Consider the following 25814-nt stretch of genomic DNA (forward strand, 5'->3'; position numbering starts at 1 on the left):
TCGAGAACTGAGAAGAAATTGCTATTACCTAGATGAGATGGAGGATGGGGTCATGTGTAGAAGTTCACGCAAGTGAGGAAAGTTCTATGATCGCCATTCACTTGGGAGTGGCCAGAAACGATTCTTTTACATATGACTCAAGCAGCTCACGACTTCCGGTCTTTGACCAAGTATCCTCTGGGTAGCCTAAGAACATCCGTTCGAAGGTGAGCTAAAGTGAGAAGGCGAAACTTCCCCTGCATAGGGTTGTGCGCTGGGTTTGGGACCCGCCACGTAAAAAGCCTATCCCAATGAAAAGCGACAAACAGCCTCGGATGAGAAACCCCTCTTTTGATGACGACCATGGCAAACGAAATAAGGATAAACTGACGTTGAGCAACACGAAGAGCTCCGTCAGAATCGGGAAGGACCTCTCCGAGCCGTTCGATACCAAACGAGGTTTCAGACAAGGCGATTCCCTATCGTGTGACTTTTTCAACCTGCTTCTGGAGAAAATAGTTCGAGCTGCAGAACTTAGTAGAGAAGGTACCATCTTTTATAAGAGTGTACAGCTGCTGGCGTATGCTGATGATATTGATATCATCGGCCTTAACACCCGCGCCGTTAGTTCTGCTTTCTCCAGACTAGACAAGGAAGCAAAACAAATGGGTCTGGCAGTGAACGAGGGCAAGACGAAATATCTCCTGTCATCAAACAAACAGTCGTCGCATTCGCGATTTGGCTCTCACGTCACTGTTGACAGTCACAACTTTGAAGTTGTAGATAATTTCGTCTATTTAGGAACCAGTATTAACACCACCAACAATGTCAGCCTGGAAATCCAACGCAGGATTGCTCGTGCCAACAGGTGCTACTTCGGACTGAGTAGGCAATTGAAAAGTAAAGTCCTCTCTCGACGAACAAAAGCTAAACTCTATAAGTCGCTCATAATTCCCGTCCTGCTATATGGTGCAGAGGCTTGGACGATGTCAGCAACTGATGAGTCGACGTTGCGAGTTTTCGAGAGAAAAGTTCTGCGAAAGATTTATGGTCCTTTGCGCATTGGCCACGGCGAATATCGCATTCGATGGAACGATGAGCTGTACGAGATATACGACGACATTGACATAGTTCAGCGAATTAAAAGACAGCGGCTACGCTGGCTAGGTCATGTTGTCCGAATGGGCGAAAACACTCCAGCTCTGAAAGTATTCGACGCTGTACCCGCCGGGGGAAGCAGAGGAAGAGGAAGACCTCCACTCCGTTGGAAGGACCAAGTGGAGAAGGACCTGGCTACGCTTGGAATATCCAATTGGCGCCACGTAGCGAAAAGAAGAAACGACTGGCGCGCTGTTGTTAACTCGGCTATAATCGCGTAAGCGGTGTCTACGCCAATTAAGAAGAAGAAGAAGATGAGAAATTACCTCTGTAATCTCCGGAATGGGTTATCTGTCCGCGATCGTTACTTTGTTTAGTTTCCTATAATCAATGACCATACGGTTTTGTTTATTTCCTGCCTCTTCTGGCTTTTTTGGTACAATCCACACTGGGGAATTGTACGGTGATCTAGATGGTCTAATTATACCATCGCTTAAAAGCTTTTCTACCTGACATTCCACTCTCTTTTTAAATACTGCAGGATATGGATAGAATTTTGTGTAAACAGGGGAATCGGATGTTGTCCGAATTTGTCCGACAACTTTTGTTGTATAGGTTTGCTTTTCGTCAGGTTCGGAAAAAAGCTTTGGGTATTTATTTACGATGTTTTCCATCGTGTGCATTTGATTTTCTGAGAGGTTTCCCTCATCTACATTAATTGCGTTCACTCGCTGCGAGGGAGTTGTTTGAGGTGAGCCTTAAAGCCGTTACTTTAAGTCATGTAATTTTCCCCAGTGTATATAATGGCTTTAAATTCCCGAAGGGTATCATTCCTTAGAATACCGTCAAATGTTTCGAGAAGTGGCATTGGATAGAATTTAATTTTATGATTAAAGTTAAAAAGTTGAACATAAGTATGTTCGCTGATCTCTAAATTTCCCGCAATAGATTTTGCAAAAAAGGGATTGTCGTTTTGGATTCTTTTTTTTTGTCAGCTCTGGCTTAACATAATTTTTACTGGTACTTGTATCCACTAAAAATTTTAAAATTCTGCCGCTCTCTGCCTTTACTTCGAAGAAGGGGAGCGAAGAGCTAATTATTCTAAAAAATGGATTTCGCTTGGTTCACCAAATTGTCCGTCTTCCTGTGAAGCTGTGTCAATGTAAAATGGTCGTTGCTCTTTCCTTCGCTGTTGATTCGGAAATTGTTGTGGCCTCTTGCCAATGTGCTCACTTCGTTGGGGTCTATTTACATAGTTAACGCGACGAGAGTGTATGCTCGGGGCGATGTCCATGGGTTCTGGACGTGGCTGCGGTTTCGGAGGTTTTCAGGGGTTATTATCGTAGTGAAAATTGTTATATTGTTGTTGTCTTGGTTGCCAAGTTGTCCGCTGTGGTTGGGGTGAATACGCTAGCTGGGAGTAAAATTGGTGCCTTTGTGGCTGTGGGAAATTCCTTCTTGAAGGTAAGGGTGGAGGCTGTACTAATTTTGCATTGTACGCATGGTTCATACGAAAGCTTTGGTTCTGTAGTTTTAAGCAGAGATGAAGAGCCTGCGGGAGGTCTGCCGGCTCTCGTATTCCTAATAGTCTAGGTAAATCCCCGTTAAGCCCTCTTATAAAAGTTCTAATGCTTTATCTCTATATGCTTGCATCCGCATGCGAAGAGACTCGTTGCCCATATCGGACAACCTAATTTATTTAGTATCAATGAAAGGTGGTTATACACCTGTTGATAGAAATCTGAAACTGTTCTATTTCCTTGGACCAATGTGGTCATTTGATATTCTATTATTGACAAGTCGCGCTTGTCACCGTAGTGCATAATTAGACATTTGGAAATTGATTGCCAATCAAGTGGCGTAGTGTATGCTTCCAATGCCGCATCGGCATTGCTTATTATTTTGTTACGTATTTCGGTGTCCCCTTTTGAGGTTCATATATAGCTAAACCCAATGAGTTCTCCTGGATTGCCAGAGAATTCCTTTAGACATTTTGCGATGTCAGGTGTCCTATCCAATTCACCTAAGTTGTTCCTATGTTCTATGTCTATTGTTTGGTCAATAATGTCGGTTGCAATTGCATTTGGGTGTAATGCCTCATGTACCACTTGCGGTCCCTGTGTCTTTACTATGTCTGAAGCTATACTAGCTATGAGCCTGGATAGGTCGTCCATGCTCAATTGTGTATTTTGGGACGTCTGAGGGGTATTAGGTGCCGAATTGGGGGGAAGGATTGGTGGGCGGATTAAATTATTGGTGTTCGCCATTTGTATGTTTTTAATATTCTTAGTATAATAATATATTAATATTCTTAATATGATGTCTAAGTAGTTACTATAGGCTGCTTCCACTTATAGGATTGTTGGGGATTCTGTTGTTGCTGTTACTACTGATAGTAGTTCTATTAGCTGCCGGGCCGGATATAGAATCGTCATCCACTTGCTGAGCTGTATGTGGTTGTTGTTGGGGGGAGAAGATTTCCGTTTGTATGCGGCGTCTTTTCCTTAATTCTGCTTATCCTCTTAACGCGACGGCACAATGCGCTTGGTTATGTTACGTTGTGTTTGTTTTTATTTTGTTTATAAAAAAATTTAACTTTTTTCCACCACAGAACAGTTTTTGCTTTATTTAACTTATAAATTTTGCATTTGACTTTTTTGAGCAAAACTTTTTAGCATGTTGTTCTTATTGTATTTGTTTTTGTAACTTATTTCGAGGTTGTTGCAATATTAAGCTTCAATAGCAGCTTTACACTTTTACAGTCACTTTTTTGTTCATCTAGTTTTCACTAATTTAGACATTTATGTTTTCCAGAATTCATTGTATTCCGTTAATTTTTCATATCCAGTTGTTTTTCTGTATTTTCACTTTGTTGATCTTGCTGATTTGTATTTATATCTTCTTCTATAACACTTTCTGATTTAATTTATTTTTTCCTTTCTCTCTCTATTATTGAATTATTTATAGCGGTACTTCGATTACTTTTAGCTTGGGCGCCAGTTAAACTTTTGGTTATTAAAAAACCAAAAAAATATAATTTTTTAGCGGAGCTGCATTGGGGCAGCGTTGCCGCGTAGCTTTAGTAGTTAAGAGTAATCAAAACTGAGGCTTAGCTTAACAAATTACAATATTTATACTTAATTCTAAACTAAATAATTACCCGTGGCGTGATTCGTTTCCACGAATCTTATTCTGCACAACAGGTAGTGCAGACGCTGATCATGCACTTTCTGGTGCCGGAAGTTGTAAGTCGATACTTATTCAAGTAACAAGTGTTGTGTTAACTTACATGTAAATATGTGAGTACGACATTCCCACACAAACAATGCATACACGACATACATACTTATAAGCGTTCACATGTAGATATGTCCCCCGCAAAAATTACAAATATTGTTCTAAAAAACAACAATCGTCTCAAATAGCATCAGAAATCAATATGGAAGACATCAAAATTTATAGTAAACTAGCTGTTACCCTGTGTTTTTCGCTACACCTAAATCGATTAAAACTCTTAAGGGTTTTTCCTTTATGTTTTATTTATTGTTGTAACACTGTTACTTATTTATAAAAGATTTATAAAACATATTGGTATACAACATTTTTGGTTTTTCCACCTGGCGCGTAAATGAATAAGCACCTTGGTGTTCCCACTCTCGAGCATGCGACGAACAATTGACGCCGCACACTTGAAACGTTTGCCCTTGCGATTTGTTGATGGTCATCGCAAAGCCAAGACGTACTGGGAACTGCAAGCGCTTAAATTCAAACGGCATGTCCGTTGGAATCATAGGAATGCGTGGTAAGAGTACAACTTCACCTGCTGCCTTGCCATTTAGTATTGTTGCTTCAATCAAATTTGGCCACAATTTTTTGACTGAAAGTCTTGTGCTATTACACAAAGTCGGTGGCTTCAGATTTCGTAGAAGTATAATGGGTAAACCGACTTTCAGGACCAAACGATGCGGTGGCAGACCGGGGGGATCCAAAGAATTCAAGAATTCAGTTGGATAATTGACTACTTCATTTTGATTCAAAACGCTATCAATCGATGTATATGTTGTAGCTTCTCCTGTCAGTTTTTCTTGAATGGCAAAATTGATTTCGTTGACGTGTACATTTTTCGGTGCCAATATTGCGCGTTCACTTAAATAATCGTGGCGTTGATAGTGTTGAACAATATTCGGAAATACACTTTCAATCAATTCTTCTTTCGATTGTAAAAGTGTACAAAAGTTGTTCGGCAATGTGATCAAACCGGTATCATCGATTGGTATTTTGCCTTCGCCAATGTCCAACAACTGCTTCGAAAACGCCGCTGCGGATCGATCATTTTGCAATTGGACTCGCATGTTGATGGTAAGAGTCAGCCTTTGAACATGTCTCCACAAAACTGACGATTTTAAACATGCGTTTATTTCGTCGGCAGGAGTTAATCGAGGAATGACTGACAAAGTTTGCCGAAAATCGCCGGATAATAAGACTAATGCTCCGCCAAAAAGTTGTTGCTTTTTTCGTAAATCTTGCATTGTTCTATTGAATGCTTCTAATGACTTTTTGTTAGCCATTGGGCACTCATCCCATAGAACTATTCCAGCTCCTCGCAAAACTTTTGCCATTGTTGAATTCCTCGATATGTTGCCGTTGGTGTTTCAACGACTTGGATGTTCAACGGTAATTTCAACGCAGAATGTGCTGTTCGGCCGCCATCAAGTAGAGTAGCAGCGATGCCTGACGAAGCAATTGCCAGCGCAATTTTCTGCTGTGACCGTATAGTAGCAAGAATCAAAGAGATCAGAAACGTTTTCCCTGTACCACCGGGCGCATCCAGAAAGTAGAATCCACCGGCGTTACTGTCAACCGCTCGTATAATCTTATCATAAGCATTTTTCTGCTGAATATTCAATTTGGTAATGTTAGCTTGTATGAAAGCACGCAATTCATTGCAATCGTATTGTTGTTCACGTTGAAGCTCATGGTCAAGCATATCAATCACTAAACGATTGGGCGCAGTTATGCCAAGTTGCGCTAATGCCTTATTCGCAATTGTAAGGCACAGATCTTCAATCAATATCACAGCATCATTATACATTTGTAATGTATATAGCAAGTCTGCGTCCGATGCTCGATTACGCGCCAAAATTAATAAGTCCTCGGTCATGCAGTCTTTGTACTTATTCCACAGTTCTTGCGGATTTCACGGAAGGCATGTAGATATTATTATGGCGATTAGTACGCGTATTTGTTTTGGATGAGATGTGAGTGATGCGTCATGAAGTGCGGTGTCCCAATGCATATCATCTTCTAACAAATGCAATCGCTGACATGCTTCACGATACGTGGCACACAACTGACCGTCAACAGTTTTCAAATCATCAAATGATCTTGGTCCGCGCACGTTGACTAATAGCAGACGCAAATAGAAACAGTCGGCGTTGTTCGGATGGATGGTGTAAATGCGTCTTATGGCATCGGTTTTACGGACATTTGGATAACCGTCAACACACTCTCCTTGCTTTTGTCGTTGAAATGTTTTCGATGATGGATTCCAATTGAAATATTGCGGTATTTCGGAATATAGCAATGTTCTTGCAAATTCATCGTTTTCACACAACTCGAAAAAGGTAGTTAGTGTTGTCCCCGGTGGTCGTGCTAGAGTATACATATTTGAAGTACATAAATAAAAATGGAAAAATTAACCTAAAACTACATCTTAAACTATGTATTTTACCCTCATACGCATATGCAATAAGACCCACCAACAGTGTATTTGCAAACCGCATGAAAGCACTTACGAAACAATAACAATACTCACTTGCTTTGTGTGTGTTGCACGGTCAGCAGAAAAACACAAAATCGGTTCGAATAAATGTAGCAAATCGATGGAATTAAATCTGGAAAAAACACACAATGTTGAAACACTTTTTTTTTACACACACCGCGCATTTTCAAGCGACAATCGAACCGCATGGCATCACATACGAAACAATAACAATACTCACTTGCTTTGTGTTGTACGCAGAATGTTAATCACGTTGAAATCTGAGAAAAATACACACAATGTTGAAACATTTTTTTTGATGCACTCAGTGCAGCGGAACACTCACGTTCTGTATGTCTTGTCTGCTTGACAGTCATTCATAGAAAGACCGAATGACAGGCAAAAACGATCAACATGCGATGTCAATGTTTTTTATTAATTGTAAACATCCGCCAGTTGTTTCTGTTTATTAGTAAAAGGCATTTGACAGGACTGCCAATCTTGCGGCAAAACATTATTTCATGAGAATTTGTTTAGGCGGGATGTAACATTTTTTTTTGTTTTTTGCAAAACGTGCAATGATACACATATTAAATTTCTTATGTGCACCCTCCAAACAGACCCCAATCACTCCTGAAAATTTCATTGAAATCGGGCAAGCCGTCTAGGAGGAGTATGCGAACAGGAAGTTTTGCCACTTAATTTTATATATATAGATTACACAACAACAAAATTTTCAGTCATAAAAGCAAACCTACTTTCAAAAATCAAATTCGATTCATTCTTATAAGCAGACGCCATTACATCTCCCTGAGCATGCCTTGGCTACAAGCGCCTTTTCGCGACGATTTCAAAAGCAAAAAATCATAACTTAAATATATTTCTGAAAATGTATAAGAAGGAAAAAGTGACAACCTCGCAAATATAAGTATTAAAATATATTACAATAAATTTGACAACATAGTTTATTTGTAGATTTTCAAGTCAAGAAATTTTTCAAAGAAAATAATCAATATTCCTCTGATTTATGTGTACTGTCAATCCCGGTTAAGTAGTACTCCGTTTAAGTGTCAATCCCTCTTAACTTCCTATTTCTTGCTGCATCTCAAGCTTTGTATTTTTAAGTACATAGAAATTATTGTTTTAAGTACGATTCGCTTAAATATCCGCAGTCGCTTATGTACCAAATTATATTTTTATTTTTAACTAACTACAAATACCTGTATCTTTGATTGTGGCACATAACCGGGGTTGACTGTATTTGTTAAGGAATTCTGATTTTCAATGGTGTCACAGAATCTGATTGGATTTTCGTCTTTTCGAACATACGCAAAACCAATATTCGAATCAGCTGTATACTTATGTGACAAAACTTGTAAATGAATACATTTGGAAGCAATACTATTAAAGTTATTAATGAGTTCCGAATTAAAGAAAGATTTTAACAGATATCATTTATCAAATGAATAAAGATGCTTTTGGGTGTTAAATTACGTTTTGTAAATCTAATATCTTTAAATATCCGGATTTTTTTTCCAAAAACTCAATAATTAAGACGTTTTGTGTTTTATAATTATGTTTTCCCCTATAGAAATAAAGATAAATTAATTCGAAATAATAAAATAACTTGATTTCTTTACTTACATTTCAAATCTGTGAGCGACTATCTTCTTGCTTTGTTTCTGATAGCAGAACCGATAAAACTGGTTTCCGTGACACCCAAAACCGATACGAATTCTGTTCCGAATTTCAAACCAATAATCAGGGGTGTTGTGGAATCTGTTAGTTGTCGGAATCAGAATTGAAACCGATCAAAAAAAGCAGTTGGTGGCATGAATTCAGATATTATTGGTTTGATATTCGAAAAAGAATTTATATCGGTTTTGGGTGTCTCAGAAACCTATTTTATCGGTTTTGCTGTCAGAAACAAATCAAGAAGATAGTCGCGCACAGATTTGAATTGTGAGTTAAAAAATCAAGTCACGAATTAATTTATCTTTATTTCTATAGGAGAAAACGTAAGAATAAAACCCGAAATGTCTTAATTATTGAGTTTTGGAAAACAAACGCGGATATATAGGAGGGGAGCCTTTTTTAGAGGTTAAAAAAATCGTTTTTTTTTGGGAGGGAAAGAAATAATTGATTGAAGCGAAATTTCTAGGCTTTATAGTTATATGTATATTTAAATATAATCCGCAAATTTTTTGGATACGAAATCTTTGATATTCTGCCTTTGAAAAGCAATTGCCAGATGCTTCTCGCATGTGTATATGACAGACGGCGGGCAGGATGCAGGTCGCGATTTCCATCGTAAACAATAAATTTAAAGAGATTCATATTTTTTAATAACTTATGTTCAAGTTAAGTTTGGAAAATTTTTAAAGAGACTTAAGCAAAAAAGTATTCAATTTATTAAAGCTTCTAAATCAGGCTCCCCTTAAAGATTTACAAAACGTAATTAAACACCCAAATGCGTCTTTATTCATTCGATAAATGTTATCTCTTAAAATCTTTCTTTAATTCGGAACTCATTAAAAACTTAAATAGGTTTGCTTGCAAATGTATTCATTTGCAAATTTGCACATTAGTAAACAGCTGATTCGAATATTGGTTTTGCTTATATTCGAAAATCCAATCAGATTCTGTGACACCATTGAAAATCAGAATTGGTTTGCAATTCGGACAGCTAAGCAATTCTGTCTTGGAATCCACAACACCCCTAAATATTTGAATTCGTGACACCTACTACATTGACTTTTTCACAAAACGTGAAGTTCGGCCATTGGTTGTCCGTGAGAACGGAGTTTTTGTATGAAATAATGGGTGTATACATATATTTACACACAAATTGGTGTGTATGTAGACAAATTTACAAACATTATGCGAATGATTCTTTCAAATTAGTTTACGTGCACACATAACATATGTACATATGTGAATATGTGAACATTATAGTATGTTTGGACCGACAACGAAAACATATTTTTGTGGGAAAAACTGGGTTTCGCACGAAAACTTGTGTTTTCGTCCATGTAAAATCTGTCAAACGAAAACACAGTTTTCGCAGAATCATTATAATCGATGCCTGCTCTAGTTTAATCGATTTTATTGGAAGACATATTTTGCCGGCTCTAAATTATCACTTGATATTTGTTTACATTCCTTATACAAATACAGCTTTCAGTTGATATTGTCATATTAGGGGGATTCTTCTGCTCTTGCAAAACCCGTGCACGGTGCACGAATTGCAGAATTTTTCTCTTGGTGCAACGGCACAACAACAAACACACGCAGAAAATTATTTTCAATTGCTGTAAAATATGTCAGACCAAAACCCATGTTTATTTTCGTGCCGTCATATATCACTAGATTCTGCAATGGGTGCTCTATTGGCCTTTCATATTTCGGTATAGGATTTTAGCATTTTGTCGGTCCGCACGACTTAGATTCCACAACCCACAAATGTGTTTTCAAAATGTTTACAATGTTGGTCCGAACATAGCATTATGCGTATGGTTTTATAAAATCTTTTTATATGCTTACATATGTGAATCTGTACGACGTCATGGTCTTTTAAAACGTTATCAAAACCTTTAATGCCCAAAGCTAACAAATACATAAATGTGTATATAAATATATACTATATAATAACTTAACAAAACTTTATTAATTATAATATTTAGGTAATTATGATTAATGGAATTCATCATCATACTTATGTGCTTTGATATCATATATATCTTTCACAATATCTATAAATGATATCCATAGTCGTTTGCGCATTGTAAATACGCGAATCTGTTGGCGTACATTTCTAAACATTTAAATTAACATTACTTTTCTCATTTAACACTGAAAATGCTCAATTCTGCTATGTTCTACCCACTCATGTTAAATATTGGTGAAATCCGCTAAGAATTTTTATGGTGAAATCCACTTATAGAAAACCGAGCCCCTCCAAAAAGAGAAACGTTTTGACAATCGGCACACCATGAACCTTCTCTATAATACACGTTATCTGACAGGGCGGAATAAATGCAAATTTTTTATGAGATAAAGAAAACGCTCTTACATTTCTCTAATACTTACGCCAAATGCTGTAAACTCATTGTTTATTCATGTTGATGGTCAAGAGCTTCGTCAAACTTATTTTGGCTTTCAGTCTTTCGACTATTGCTACCCTTTGCATTGAGATATGATGTACTGTTTTTACTAAGTGCATCATCCTTTTCAAGAAATACCTCAACAATTTGCAAATTTTCAGTTTTCTGAAAGAAAGTATTGCAAATGTTTGTTAAAAAAGAAATATTTTTGTAATTAGTAGTATTATAATTGTTAATTAAAAAGAAAAATTTTAAAGTTTCCGCAAAACACAGGGTCTCATTTTTACAATTTTAAAGTATATTTTACGTTTATTTTTTTTTGGGGGAATTCTGGATGCTAATCGTTACATTTCTTTTGATGTTGGCTGTATTGGAAACATTTCTGATATCACTATTTCCCAAGATCGACTTTTATACAATGCCTTAGAGAAGGGAGAAATAAAAATATCTAAACCTAGTGAACTCGCTGCTGGCAATGGAACCACAGCAAGAATGATAGAAACAAGATTGCGCAATGACGAGTTTTTAATTTTGTTCGTTCTGCGCATCTACGTCTCGGTTGACCAACTTACAATTAGCTGATTTTCAGTTGGTTGTTTTTCTTTGCAATAAGAAGCAATTTTGTATTGCAGGCATACAAAATCATGAATATCATCAAATTTGACATCAATATAAGTGAATATTAATAAAAGATATCAATATAAGTGAATATTTTATAGTGAACATTTACCTAAATATTCATTTAAATGAATTTTCATTGTATTATTTAAAAAGAGACAATCTTTGCTGTGTTTGTTTCAACCTTATACATTTATGTAAATAAAAAGATTGAATATTTTGTAACCAAGTATCAATTTATTGTTTTATTTAATTTCCTTTTTTTATTAAACATATGTTCAATTATGTTTTTATTTAAGGAACGAATCCTAAAATACATTTTAGCTCTGAAAAATAATTCTTTTATTATCGAGCTACAATTTACAAAATCACTTAAATCTATGTGTTTCTGGACGTAATTTGTACATACATATGTATATGCAAATCATTACCATTGACGTCGTCAAATATTGCTTGCAAGGCTCTCATATGCTCCATCAACATATCTGTTGGTTTTGAGAGTCCTCCTTCTGAAAGGTGATCCACCCAAGTATGGGACGAACAATTTTCGGAATTGGCACAAATTTCGGGGTTGTCTCTACCGAGTTTGTGGCAGATGTACCCTGCCAAATTCTGCAAGTCATAATTTTTTTGACTGACACACGTTGAAAAATATTACCTGCAAAAATATAATAAACATACATACATGTGTATCAATAAATGGAATAAATTGTTAGTTATTATTATTAGTATAATTAGGATAAAAAACAGTGGTTAGTATGCAAAAACTTAGTTTGTATGTAAGTGCATATTTGCATTTGTTAACATCAATGCAATTTTATATAATAATGTTTTCTGTAGTTTTAGGTTTATAATACTATGTACGTTTAATATTTTGATAATTACCGGATAGAGATAAGTAATTTCCTTCCAAATCTGGTGTGTTGTCGACTTCAACATTGCCTTCTTCTGTGATCGCTCCTTCGTTGTGACCAAGTATATAGGAACGCAGCCTTTATTTGAACTCCTGCTTATCAGGGTGATCGTGAAGACCGCCTTTTGACCTGATTACGCCAAAAAAAATTTCCAAAACGTCCGGGTTCAATCGATAGGTCAAAACGTAATTAATTTTGTGCTGCTGTCTTAAGTCATTCAGCAGCAATTTCAAAGCATTATTGCTTTGGAGTATACCTGTAAATCATAAGTAAAATCAAAAACTGTAGAAAATCAACTTATCTAAATATATATGTAGCTTGAGTATTACCTTTTTGGAACGGAAGCAAACCATTTTTACCAATGACTCTCATTGATGAAACCAGCTCCGTCATCTGTTCCAGTACATTATTTTATTTGTTCAAAGCCAAACCGTAGGCGTGCAAGCGTTCCCTCACTCCATCTTTGGGCACCCTGACATTTATTACGTCAAACCAGTCATTTGTCTATAAAATGAATATTTATAATATATGAACATTTTAATTAATATTTTAAATATTACTTACAATTTTAAAAAGTCGATGGCATTCCTCCCAATTTTCGTTATCTAGTAAACCTAAACTAGCCGCTCGAGTTATTGCTTGAGCAATTGTGTGGGAGAACAATTTTGTGGCTAATTTAACCTTTTGCCTTTTTGCTCCTGTCACAGACAAATGTTTCTGGGAAAGTTTGTGCGTGATGGACAGCTCGTTGGACGTTAGCGAGAGCAGCTTCACAATTATATCTTTTCTAACAATTTTTCCATTGATAGTAAAGCCCTTATCCAAAAAATGATTTCTTTGTAGTTTTATTAAGTGGGGGACATCAGCAAAAACCACAATCCGTCCGACGACAAAAATGAATCCATTGTTTTAATGCGGCTTTATCCTTAGGGAAATGAAATACAAGCAAATCATAGCTGTCGAAGTTATTGTCATATAGTATTTATATTTGGGAATTGACATGAAAAGCAAGAATTATTTTAGATTAATAAAACTGTGTATTATAAAGCTTAATACCCCTCCTTCGATGTTGCAGGTTCTAATGCTGGAGGAATTCTCTATCGCTCAGTCAATCACCGCTACATATTTCTTATCCGTTATAATGGACGCTTCGTTTGTTTTCGGTCAGTAAATGTCGCCACCTACTACTGTTTATTATCCATTTCATTCCTACAATCGTCCGGACTTATTATTCCATTTCGAATAATTAAGTTAATTTTTTCATATATTCTGCCAGTGTCGTAGTCTTCTTCGGTCCTTCCTTTTTCGAACTCGTATTTATCATGTTCTAGTTGGCGATTTCCTTGTTCTGTCCAAAATAGTTCAGTTTCAATTTAGTAGCCATCCCAAAGTGAGTTTTTTTGTAGCTACAAAATCGTCTATGCTGTATTAAAACTTTTTCTGTATTTTATTAAATGTTCTATTTCCATGAGCTATTTGTCTTAATGAATCGCATTTTACGTTCAACCCCTCTATTTCTTTGCGACGTGATGATACCACTGACTGGGGTTACTTTGACATTTCTTAGATAGCATTGTTCGTTTCCTCGTGGCACACTGGTTGCAATAACAGTATGCGAGACTCAGAGCTGACGATTTTACCACATAACTGAATTTTTGTCGATCACCTCATCTTCCTGTCACGTACGTATTATTTCTTGACAGTCGTAGTGAAAGTGTTACAATTGCTTGTTATGTTAATGCAGGCTTTATAGCTATCAAAACCTCAAATTCAAAAGGACTGTACCTGCTTGTACCCATTTTGTCTAACGCTTTTCCCATGGTAGTCATTAGAAAATTTATCGAATTATTTGTTCGTTATTCTCATGAAAAATAAGACAAAACCTTTTTGCTCAACTTTTCTCTGAAACTAACATTTCTGGCGATGCTTGTTCCGACACAATATTCTGAATAATACCCTCTTTATACATACGTGCGACCTCTTTGTCAACACTTTGCTGATCCACCTGAGGCACTGTACGTGGCTCAAATTCCGGCTGGTATTACTAGACTGTACTGGCCTATTACAAGGCTTCTAACGATGGTAACTATTAATCCAACCGTTAACTCCTTTCCAATTCACACAAACAAACAACAAACAAAATTTCAGCAGTACCACACGCACCCCCAGAAGCCATCTTCTGCGCGCCTCACTGCCATCCAATAAACTTTCAAAGGTTTACTGAACATTCTGATGTACATAATTTCAGAGCATTGTTTAATACGGATTATCATGTTCCCTAACCACGTGAAATGTAACGTTCAATAACAACCCCTCTGCTGTCATCTCTTCCGTAAAGCTGCCTACTGCCGTAAGCACGCCTTTTTCCCATAATAATTCTTCCACAGTTAGCTCTATATTTCGCAACATCAATAGCGTATTATACCTCTTGATAGTCTGTCAGTTTTAATCACTTATTTTCTGTGCTCTTTTCACTGCTGAGCACAATATCCTTTTAGTTTAAACTTAAAATAATTACTTGACCCAATTTACTTCAAACACAATTGCAATTTTTTCTTGCCTGTAACATTCAACCCTGACTGTCCTAATTTCTCTTTTAACGTATCTACTATCATTCCTTTACTATCGTCCCTAAATAAAATCGGCCGCAGAAAATAACAGGTAAAATTTCGATTTTGACTGCACGAGAGCTATTCGCAATAAAAGACCAAAACTATAACATATTAAAGTATGCCATTTTTTTACTGTTCTTATGAATTTTACACTCACATTTTGAATCCGAAGAACATCCACTATCCGCTAACAAAATCAAAACTTTTACGAGCTATTATTATCGAAATGTTCAACCCACATCATTGCTGTTACTTTTTTTCAGTATGCGCCATGCAAAACCTTGGAGCGAAACTGATTTTTGGCAGTAATCCCTACAAGAACGATGATAATCATATGATCAATCATTTGACAATCACTAGTGACACAATTTTCTGTCACTGACTCAGTGCAAGTTTCTATCACATTTTTAAGGGCAATATGAAAAAGTTGACAAAAACTTTTGTATACATGTGATATTGCATTTCTTTCTTACTTACTGGGCTTAACAACCTGAACAACATATAGCTACACTGCTCACTCCAACGGTGTTTAGAATAAAAATTTGTGTCATTAATGATATAAATCTCTGTCATGAATGCCTGTTATGCTTGATGTCAACATCATGCATGTGTGTCTATCACAATGATATAAAAATCATGCAGTTGAGACAATCATATGTGATGTAAAATTCAGGCATGTGTGACTATCGCATATGATGTAAATATCATGCAGTTGTGACAGTCATATATGATGTAAGCACATGTAAAAATTATGTATTTATTAATTTATTGTAATTTATTTTATTTAGAAAAAAATAAATTTATTTTAATTCATATAATATTCATTAATTCATGTTATAAAAAAATTTTACAAAAAGTAAAAACAAATTAATATAAAATTAAAGATTCATTTTTTGGTTTTAATTTGTTTAGTTTTTAAATGTAATTATTGTTTCCTTTTTTTTTGTTTTACATAACTACGCTGCTTTAACCTGTGATGGCTGAGCAGTATTGACCGCTTTATATTTTGCTCGAAACTCCTACACCCTTGTTGTTGAAACACGTCTAAATTAAAACAAAAATATATATTAGTAAACATTTTAAGTAAACATTAAGTTGCAATTATGAATATGTATGTACTTCTTAAAATGGTATAAACCAGTGCCAACTTGCATAGGGATTTCTTGCTCCACCTGCCATCCCAATTATAACCTTCCAAGAGCTCATCTGAGAAAACCTTAGGTATTACGTCAGCCACATTATCACTGGCGCCTTTAAGTTTGTGGAGGAATGCAGTCTTAAAAGAAGTAAAAGTATTGTAACTAGTAGTAAACTTATTATATTTAATTTTTTAGGTTACCACTGTTTGGGCATAGGCTTGGCTTTGTAGTCTATCTTCCACTTCCGCAACAGTTGCTTGCGACTCCATCGGAAAAGTGCTAGCGACGTCATCCAGCTCTTTGTCAATCACTTCGCCGGTCATGCGGCACACTGACTGCTCCACTAATTCCCTAATACTTACAAGAGGAATCCTTTCAAAAAACGCACTAGAACTTACACTTCCACTTTCATTTTCACTTTCCCCTTTCAAATATTTTTTTATAATTTTTATGTTGGACTGGAAAGTCCTTTTTTGTTTTGAAAGACAATTAGCAAAATGTCTTCTTTTCATTTCACTTATTTTTTTAATGTTTTAAAATATGTATATTCCACTTCGAAATTTTTAAATTTAAAAATTGTATTTCACTTGCTTGCACTTGTTTACACTTGTTTGCGGTTCTTTTCTTCTTCTTCCACTATATTTTCGCGTTTAATAAGAATAAATAACGGCTGATATATGTACATACAGTGTATGTCCAGAGAACATATGTTTTTAGTTTCTCTGACTCTACACTGTGTGTATATCAGCTATTTCAGTTTTGCACGTGTAATCATAGCCTGAAAGAAAATAATCTGAATCGTCTCTTTCTTACTTGTGGATAGGTATACAATACTTTCTGAAGTCTATGCATTTGTGTTAGTGAGAAAATTGCTATTGTGTTAGTTTCTATCATTAAATTCTTGTAGGGAATTCGTCGCTGTCGCTTTCCCTGCAAGACGGAGGTAACAGATTGCACAAACACATTGAAACATTTTCAGCTGTTCACTAACACTGTTACATTTTCTGGAATTTTCAATTGAATGGGAGATTACGTAAGTAAGATAGAGAAAAACTATCGACATTCTAAACATATTGTAATGTTAACTTGCTAGAATAGGAAAGACGAATACCCAATTTTTCAAGAAGAAGAAAACGAAAAGCGCAGTTTATTTTGGATTTTAAAGAAGTAAGTTTGTTACATGATAATTTAATATTTTATAATTAATTTCTAGGCACAATTCCGATTTCTTTGGCGCCGCGATTTGAAGGTACCGTTGGAAAGAGGAAGTCCTCCTGATTAAAAAATATGTAGGGTTATAGGTACCGCAAACGCTTAGTTTACGAGATATTCGACCTTAAAGTTCAAAAATTCCCGAAATTCGAGCATTTCAACAAGCTATTTTACCGCATTAAACACACTTTACTCACATTTTTCACTTCAAATTAATTAATTTAAACTATAAACTTTTAAATAAATCCACATTTTACACTTTTAACAGTTTTTTTGCCGAAGAAATCTTTATTTTAAAAATTACATTTTACACTCGTAGTGAACATCATGTGTGTGCTAAAATTACGACGAAATGGAGCGCTGCCATGTGATAATAAGGAAATTCGCTGAAATGCCTTTTTTCCCAAAAATTCCTCTATCCATTCATATGGATATGTTCTTTATTTAATTTAATAAACAAATATGTAATATTATATACTAATATTATATAATAATATTTAACCATTTTGTAATGAAAACTCAAACTTTGTTTGAATATTAGTGCAAGATAACCAAAAAATATAACCACTTTATAACGAAACTCAATATATTTTTTTTATTTTAACGCAGAAAGGAGTACTATGCGAAAGTACTTCAGTAACCCCGGGTATTCGCTCGACCAGGGTTATTTTTTTAAAGCGCGGCCGAAGGCCGCCAACGCAGAAAGGAGTATTACGCGAAAGTACTTCAGTCACCCCGGGTATTCGCTCGACCAGGGTTATTTTTTTAAAGCGCGGCCGAAGGCCGCCAACGCAGAAAGGAGTACTACGCGAAAGAACTTCAGTCACCCCGGGTATTCGCTCGACCAGGGTTATTTTTTTAAAGTGCGGCCGAAGGCCGCCAACGCAAAAGGTGTACTACGCGAAAGTATTTCAGTCAGCCCGGGTATTCGCTCGACCAGGGTTATTTTTTTAAAGCGCGTAGAAAGGAGTACTACGCAAAAGTACTACAGTCACCCCGGGTATTCGCTCGACCAGGGTTATTTTTTTAAAGCGCGGCCGAAGGCCGCCAACGCTGAAAGGAGTACTACGCGAAAGTACTTCAGTCACCCCGGGTATTCGCTCGACCAGGGTTATTTTTTTAAAGTGCGGCCGAAGGCCGCCAACGCAGAAAGGAGTACTACGCGAAAGTACTTCAGTCACCCCGATATGATATAAATTTTACAATATTATTATAGATTTTTACTTATTTATTTTTATTAAACATAAATCGCATATTATACATATACATACATATGTATAGTATATATGTATATATACATATGTATATAAACAAAGAAAAATCGTTAAGAATCCTACAAATTTGGTGTTTGAGATGTGGCAACGCTCGTTTTCCTCATAATTGTAAACAATCTAGCCTTTGCAACGATGAGTGTTCTAAGTGATTTTTAAATTAATAAATATAGGTAAAATATTACAAAATAAAAGTGAAATGTGAACTTATTTCAATCTTTAAAGTGTATATTTAAATATAACAAGAGAAAAATGTGAAAAAATTTAGGGAAACATTGAGAAATAACATGTTTTCTTAGTGCAAATTTTTGAATTTTTAAACGTGAATATTTCAAAAAATATTAGTTATTTTTACATTATTTTCGGATATTCCTCCTCTGGAGAAGCTACCCTATCCGCACATACCCCATTTATATGGAAATTCGTTTTTTTTACCCCGCCGCCAAAGTAATCGGAATCGTGCCAATTTCTATTATATATATACATATTTTTAATTCCTTTTTTATAGAGAAATCGAAAAAGCTTCACAAGGAGAAAAAGGTAAGCATTGTGAATTGAATGTTGTGTGCATAATTAAACATTTTAATATTACAGGAATCATTTGGAGAATTCAAATATATTGCGTACAACAAACAAATAAGGGAGTAAATTTTAAATTATTAAAATTAAATAGTGCATATTTATTTCAAATATATATCTACATACATATATATGTATATACATACATACAAAAATTTAAATGAATTTACAATTGTAATTGTGTCGACTTTAGAATACCGTCCCAGGATTTCGGGAATAAAATGGGTATGGTCGGATAGAGGAGGTTCTTCAGATCAATATTGCATCCTTTAGTTGATGTGAAATAAATATAATTCAACAATAAGTTTAATATTAAAAAAATTTACACGAATTAGTGACGTGTGAACATAAAAAGCGAAATATTAGTGTAAAATTAATTTTAAATCGAAAAATACGTTCTTCAAATAGTGGTAATTTTCAGTTTTAAACGCAAATATCTCGAATATTCCCGCGAGTATAACTATATATTATCTTGAACTGGATAGCCTCCTCTATAACTAAAAATGTTCATTTGTTCGTCCAAGATATTTGTTCGTATGCAGAATATCTAAAATTGTTTAAAATAAAAACAACATTAGTGTTTCATCATATACATATACGCATTTCTGCTCCTAAGCAATATTAAGCATAAATATATTAGTATTTGCTTTATAAAAATACATTTATGTTTTTCAGATATAATCCAGAAGCTGGATGCCATTGAGACCCGTCTCACTGCAATTGAAAAGTCCCTAACAGACAAAGTAAGTAACGCAGTATTACATTACCAAATTAACACAGAAGCTAATTTTTATATTTTAATTTTCTAGATGCCAGAGAAGGCCGAGGTGCAGGCGCAAAGTAAATTAGTGCGCGAATGCCGCGTCATAGCGCCAGTTGATTAGTTCTAAGTTGAAGTTTCTTATTTTACTTTAACAAATATGAATTTGTAGCATTATAACTTTTATACTGAAATAACTTGTATTTTTTTTCTGCCGAATGATTTTGATATTATTATTTAATAAAGCGAGATTTAAAAAAAAAACTGAATTTTATTTAAAATAATTGAATTTGCTAGAAGTAACAAAAGGGTAACAGATAATCTTGTTACTGCTTGTTCTGCTAACATGTTTATATGTTATAGGTAACAAACTGATAACGAAAATAATAACACTAACAGATATTCGGGTAACACATACTTTTAGTTATCCATAACACACTGGTAAGCTATGCGCTAACAAAAGAATTTGTTACCCGTAACATACTGTGAAGAGATTTGCTAACAAATGCATGTATTCTGTTAGAACAAGGCAGCATGCGATATTTGCCATTGGTTAGAGCGAGATAACCATTGAACATCAAATAGCTATGTGTTATTTTTTTCCCACTCTCTGAACAAAAGTAACAAATATTTTAACGAATGCAAAAGTGAACAATAACAAGTCGCTTAGGGTGCGAACAGAGTGGCCGCTTGTTGCCGAGCCGAGCCGACTGACGCTTATTGCGAGAACCAATGCGAGAAAACTGGTACTATACAAATTAGTACAAATAAGCGCGAACAGGTCATAGTGGGCGCCGAGCTGGTCAGAGCGCAAAGCTGATTGAATGCGAGAAAACAGTTCCAAAGCGTATTCCAGCGCCGAAAACATTGTTAATTCTGCGAAAAGCTAGTTTTGGACATAAAATTCTTTGGAAAAAGTTAAATCAAAAATTATATGCTGTCATTCATCATTTAATGGCATTCTTGTTAAACTTTTCTTGAGTACAGTCGTGTGTTTTGGTTTATTTAAAATGAATGTAGAACAATTATTAAGTGAAGTTTTTTCTCGGCCGGCTTTGTGGGATCAGAAAAATAAATGTTATCATAACCGTGTTTTAGTGGAAAAGCTATGGATGTCCGTTGCTTCAGAAATGAAAATACCAAGTAAGTTACATTGAAATTTATTATATTTTATTCATGCATACGAAATTACAAAATTTATCTCTTATTAATCTACCATTTTTGACACTTGGTTTGTTGTATTCTTTTATGATTTTTTCCAAATGTTCTTTTTGCACTTCTTCTTTTAAATTTTCATCTAATCATTCTAAATCAATAATTATGTTGTGTAGAAAGCATATACATTTTACAATAAGTTCAGCGAACAAAGGATCCGTTTCAATGGGTTTCCATAATATTCTGAACCTTGCACTTAATAACCCAAAGGCGCATTCAATGTACTTTCTAGCTCTTGAAAGCCGGGCATTAAAATATTCCTGGTTTTCCGTTATCTCCTTTCGGCTATACGGCCTTAACAAACATTCTAAAAGGGGATAAGCCTCATCCCCAAGAAATACATATGACACAATTTCTTCACTGTTTGGCAGACATGTATTTCCTGGTACAGGTAGTTCTCCACTTTTTAAAAGATTAAAGTTTTTAGAAGAGCTAAAAGTGCCACCATCACTTTGCTTTCCGTATCCACCAAGTTCAACCGCAATAAATTTGCAGTTGGAATCGGCAATACCTTGCAACACAAGAGAAAAAAAGTGTTTATAATTATAATACATGGAGCCAGTATTTCCTGGACACTTGATTCGTATGTGCTTCCTGTCGATAGCACCAATACAATTTGGGAAGTTCCATAGCTTCCAGTATTGCTCTGCAATTTCTTGAAAACATTGTTTGTTTGGCTGCGGCATATGTATAGTAAACATATTATCCCATAGAACTTGGGTTGTCTCCTTAACAACAGCTCCTACTGTTGATTTGCCTAGCCGAAACGAAAAAGCTAGTGAGGCAAATGATGCTCCAGTTGCCAGAAATCTAAATAAGAAAGTTAAAACAAAAATTGTTATTTAAATTTATATTATATTATTTCTATAATTTTTTGTATATTATTGTTTAAATTCATGTATGCATATAATTTTTATCATATTTTAATTATATGGTTTTATTTGATCTTGCAGAGGAAGACTTAAAAAAAATGGAAGTATTTACGCGATCAATTTCGATGTGAAGTACGCAAAATTCCAACTCCAAAATCGGGGGATGCCGCATCACAAATTACTTCGAGTTGGCCTTATTTCAATTCTCTACTGTTTTTAAAGGACCAAATGAAATACAGAAATTTAAGTGGTAATTTAAAAGCGTCAAGTGTAAAAGCTACCCAAGAAGAGGTTGAATATGAAGAAGAAATTGAAGATATTCTCAACATTTCACAAGTCGAAGAAACAAGAGATCTGTGTGACAATGACGAGTTCAGATGGGAAGTTCCATCGAAAAAAAAAATACCTCTAACAGCACTGCCCAATTGTTGGAAATTGAAAAAAGAAAATTAGCACTGCTGGAAAATAAAAAAATGAAAAAAAAGACTGTATTGGATGAAGATGAAGCATTTTTTGTAACTCGAAAGGAAATGCAAAATGTACTTTATAAATACGTGTATGCAAAAGTTAAAAATAGACTGTCCAATGAAACTTCAAGATACGCGCCTTTGTCTTCACCAATCAGCGCTTCTTCTGAAAGCTACCAGATAAATTCTTAAGACCTTAGCACAACTCCTTGTTTTCAACCAATCTCATTTACCACAGTTGAAGGTACAAATATACCATCAACTTCATCATCATTGGTTCCAGACCAAAATACAATGGAAACTGTAATTTATTCATCTTTAAATTCTTCTTAATTAATTTATATTATTTATTTTTAATTTTTTTGTTTTATTTTTCTTTTTTATTATAACAAAATGTATTCATGAATTTAATACGATAAAAATTAAATTAATACAATAAATACATATATATAAAACATAAAAAATTTCTTACCTGAGAGTTACTATCAAGCGTTCACATGGACATATTGGTACTTTAATAAAATTACTCCACTTTTTTTTTAATTTATCACCAATCTTTTCGAGAATATAGTCGAAAGTTTCAACACTCATTCGAGTATATTCTTTAAACTTGGCAGGATATTTTCTTAAATCACTATATAAGTGATGAAATTCTCCAAATTCACTTCGTTTATCATTTATTAGATGTTTTCCAAATGATTTTTTATTGATAAAATACTTTAAAACAGTAGCCGAAGCTAAATACTCATCATCTGACGAATCCATATCTTTTCACTTCAATTTCACAAACACGAATGAACAACAAACCCAAATGCATACAAACATACATAAAACACAAATAATAGATAAAATATCAGCGCTGATTCTCGCATCCACTATGCACACTCAAACTTGTTTCTCGCATGAACAAGTTCTCGCAATAAGAATCGGCTCGGCATCAAGCGGCCACTCTGTTCGGACCCTTACACGTTTGCTAACAGCTATCCGTCTTGCAGGGTTTATTTAGGAAGGAGGTTAATAACAAATATTTATTGTTTTGGTTGTTCCAACACTTTACTGGCTCGTGTGGTCGACCAGTAAGCTATTGCAAAAGTAAAACAATTAATCGACTGGTAATAAAAAATTTATCGATGGCTAGAAGGGTGCCTAACTTCTGAGAAACTGTGTGTGTGTGCTATTGGGAAACAGTGTTATAATTTATTTATATGGTGAAGTACTAAGGTCAGAAATTTGTTGGTTGTAAAAAAGATGTCCGTTCAAGTAGAGCCGCTGACTTTATCTAAGGGTGAATTATACTGTAATTACTTTGCAAAAAACTAATATTATTTTTTTTGTAGATATAAAGAGAGCCATTGAGTTACTAGATAAATTACAATGTAGTGGAGATTTTCCGACAACTAAGCTTTCTGCGTTACAGAAAGTCCTCCAAAGCGATTTTTTGAACGCTGTCCGAGAAGTTTATGAGCACGTATACGAAACAGTTGACATTCAGGGTTCTCAGGATGTTAGAGCTTCGGCCACAGCTAAAGCCACTGTTGCAGCATTTGCTGCAAGTGAAGGACACGCTCATCCTAGAGTAGTTGAATTACCGAAAACTGAAGAAGGTGAGGCGAAGACATATTTAACATTAATGAAAAAATTGACGTTAAAAAAAAAGAATAAGAATAGCCTTCCCCAAATTAGAGGTAAAAATGATTGGTTTTGAAATATCATACCGTTTTTGGAATTAAAATGGGAATATACAGATAGAGGAGGTTCTCCAAATTAAAGTATGGCATATATATATAAATAGGTCGCTGTCTTATGGTAGTTAATATATTACGGTGTTGAAATGGGGTCGGGTTTAGTATCGCGCCGGTTAATTTTGGTTCACTGTACCTAAACGAAAGAACCAAATTGAAAATTTTAAACACGCATGTATGCTTAAATTATCGAACTTTATTTGAAAACATATTTTATAAAAATCGGTTTACAAATTTTTCCACAAATTCACTTTAAAAAATGCTTTTTTTTGCCAATTTTTAAATATATGTTAGTGTATTTTCATCTGTTGTGCATTGTACCAAGCCAATTATGGATACATTTTCACGCACATATGTATATTACTTATGAATTATAAAAACCACTAGTGATGTTTTTAATTACTTTTGATGGTTAATTTGTTTGTAAATCTTTAAATAAAATACACCTTTTTCTGCATTGAGTTCAATAATTCGAAAAACCAAAATGACTGCCTAATTTGAACTGTCAAATTACCGAGAAAGCACGAACAAAAGGGAATAAATTAAACCCACTTAGCAATAAATGTATGAAGTGAACGCGAAAAGGTGTTCAATGCTAAAATACTGTGGATGGCTTGCCGGTGTTGGACCGGCCAGAGTTATTTTTTAAAGCGCGGAAAGGAATGAAATGCTGAAATACTGACTTATAGTTTTAAAGATATTTGCATTTAAAGTTAAAAAATTGACAACTTTTACATTGATAATTTGTATATTGTGAATAACTTTTTCACTTGTATTATGTTATGTTATTACGTTTCTGTATATTAATATTTTTAATATTTGTTGTAAATAAAGTTTTATTTTAATTATTTTATTTTAGTTAAAATTCTCTGCATTTGCACAATAAGAAAAGGGTGTCCATGGTTATTTTTTTGTGAAGCGCGGCGCGGAAGTTTTGAGTGCATCTACCGCATTTTTAGTGAACTTTGTGAAATCGCGTGTTTGCAATAATTTTTTTGTGAATAATTCGTTAAAATCGGAATGGGAAAAAATCTCAAAGTTTAAATAATAGTGTAAATAAGCTAAGATAAGTTTTATAGGTAAGTAAATTTTATTTGTTTGTAAGATTTGTTTGATTTTTTGGTTGGTTCCTTGCGGAACCGTCAGGCACCCGGAGTACGAAATTTTGCAAATATGAAATTATATACAAAATGATTATACTATGGCTTTTTTGTAGTTTTTTCAGCAATGTCTCGTAGAATACGTGATTTTCGAACTGAAGAAGAGCTAAGCGAATTCGTTAATTCTATTGCGTGGTCGGAAAGCTAAGACGGCGGCGATTTTTCTGCTGATGACAGTGATGTAGACCCCGATTTTGACTTTAGTGCTGCTTTGCGTAGTGAAGATTTAGAAGACGAAGTAGCAGATGTTCAGAACATTGCTGACTTAGCTGTTGTTCAGAATGTGGCAGATATTGCAGATGTCGATATCGG

The 25814-nt window shown here is 34.9% G+C and overlaps 1 protein-coding gene and 4 long non-coding RNA genes across 7 annotated transcripts in view; 3 read left to right on the forward strand and 2 right to left on the reverse strand.

Annotated features, from left to right (window-relative positions):
- Positions 1 to 10476: 10476 nt before the first annotated feature.
- LOC126764299 (uncharacterized) lies at positions 10477 to 11341 on the reverse strand. The gene is made up of 3 exons (XR_007667905.1): positions 11249 to 11341; positions 10928 to 11106; positions 10477 to 10856 (listed from the first exon to the last, which is right to left on the reverse strand). It is a non-coding gene; the product is annotated as an uncharacterized LOC126764299 (long non-coding RNA).
- Positions 11342 to 11443: 102 nt separating this feature from the next.
- On the forward strand, positions 11444 to 20290 carry LOC126764286 (uncharacterized). 3 transcript variants are annotated; one of them, XR_007667890.1, is made up of 7 exons: positions 11444 to 11616; positions 17132 to 17261; positions 17318 to 17391; positions 19216 to 19247; positions 19302 to 19351; positions 19962 to 20029; positions 20096 to 20290. It is a non-coding gene; the product is annotated as an uncharacterized LOC126764286 (long non-coding RNA). The 3 variants fall into 3 exon arrangements; XR_007667889.1 differs by having other exon boundaries at positions 17132 to 17257; XR_007667888.1 differs by having other exon boundaries at positions 17132 to 17257; positions 17323 to 17391.
- Positions 11843 to 15432, reverse strand: LOC126764298 (uncharacterized). The gene is made up of 4 exons (XR_007667904.1): positions 13038 to 15432; positions 12803 to 12977; positions 12445 to 12729; positions 11843 to 12217 (listed from the first exon to the last, which is right to left on the reverse strand). It is a non-coding gene; the product is annotated as an uncharacterized LOC126764298 (long non-coding RNA).
- LOC126764343 (uncharacterized) lies at positions 17437 to 18021 on the forward strand. Its single transcript, XR_007667956.1, has 2 exons — positions 17437 to 17473; positions 17756 to 18021. It is a non-coding gene; the product is annotated as an uncharacterized LOC126764343 (long non-coding RNA).
- A 3445-nt stretch (positions 20291 to 23735) lies between the features above and the next one.
- LOC126764199 (protein lin-7 homolog C) overlaps positions 23736 to 25814 on the forward strand; it is a 32569-nt gene continuing 30490 nt past the window's right edge. The window contains exons 1-2 of the mRNA XM_050481993.1: positions 23736 to 23885; positions 23938 to 24204. Coding sequence (XP_050337950.1) covers positions 23849 to 23885; positions 23938 to 24204 — 304 coding nt within the window. The 5' untranslated portion in view covers positions 23736 to 23848. The remainder of the gene's footprint in view (positions 23886 to 23937; positions 24205 to 25814) is intronic.

This window comes from Bactrocera neohumeralis, unplaced genomic scaffold (assembly GCF_024586455.1).
Source record: "Bactrocera neohumeralis isolate Rockhampton unplaced genomic scaffold, APGP_CSIRO_Bneo_wtdbg2-racon-allhic-juicebox.fasta_v2 cluster09, whole genome shotgun sequence".
Lineage (NCBI taxonomy): Eukaryota > Metazoa > Arthropoda > Insecta > Diptera > Tephritidae > Bactrocera > Bactrocera neohumeralis.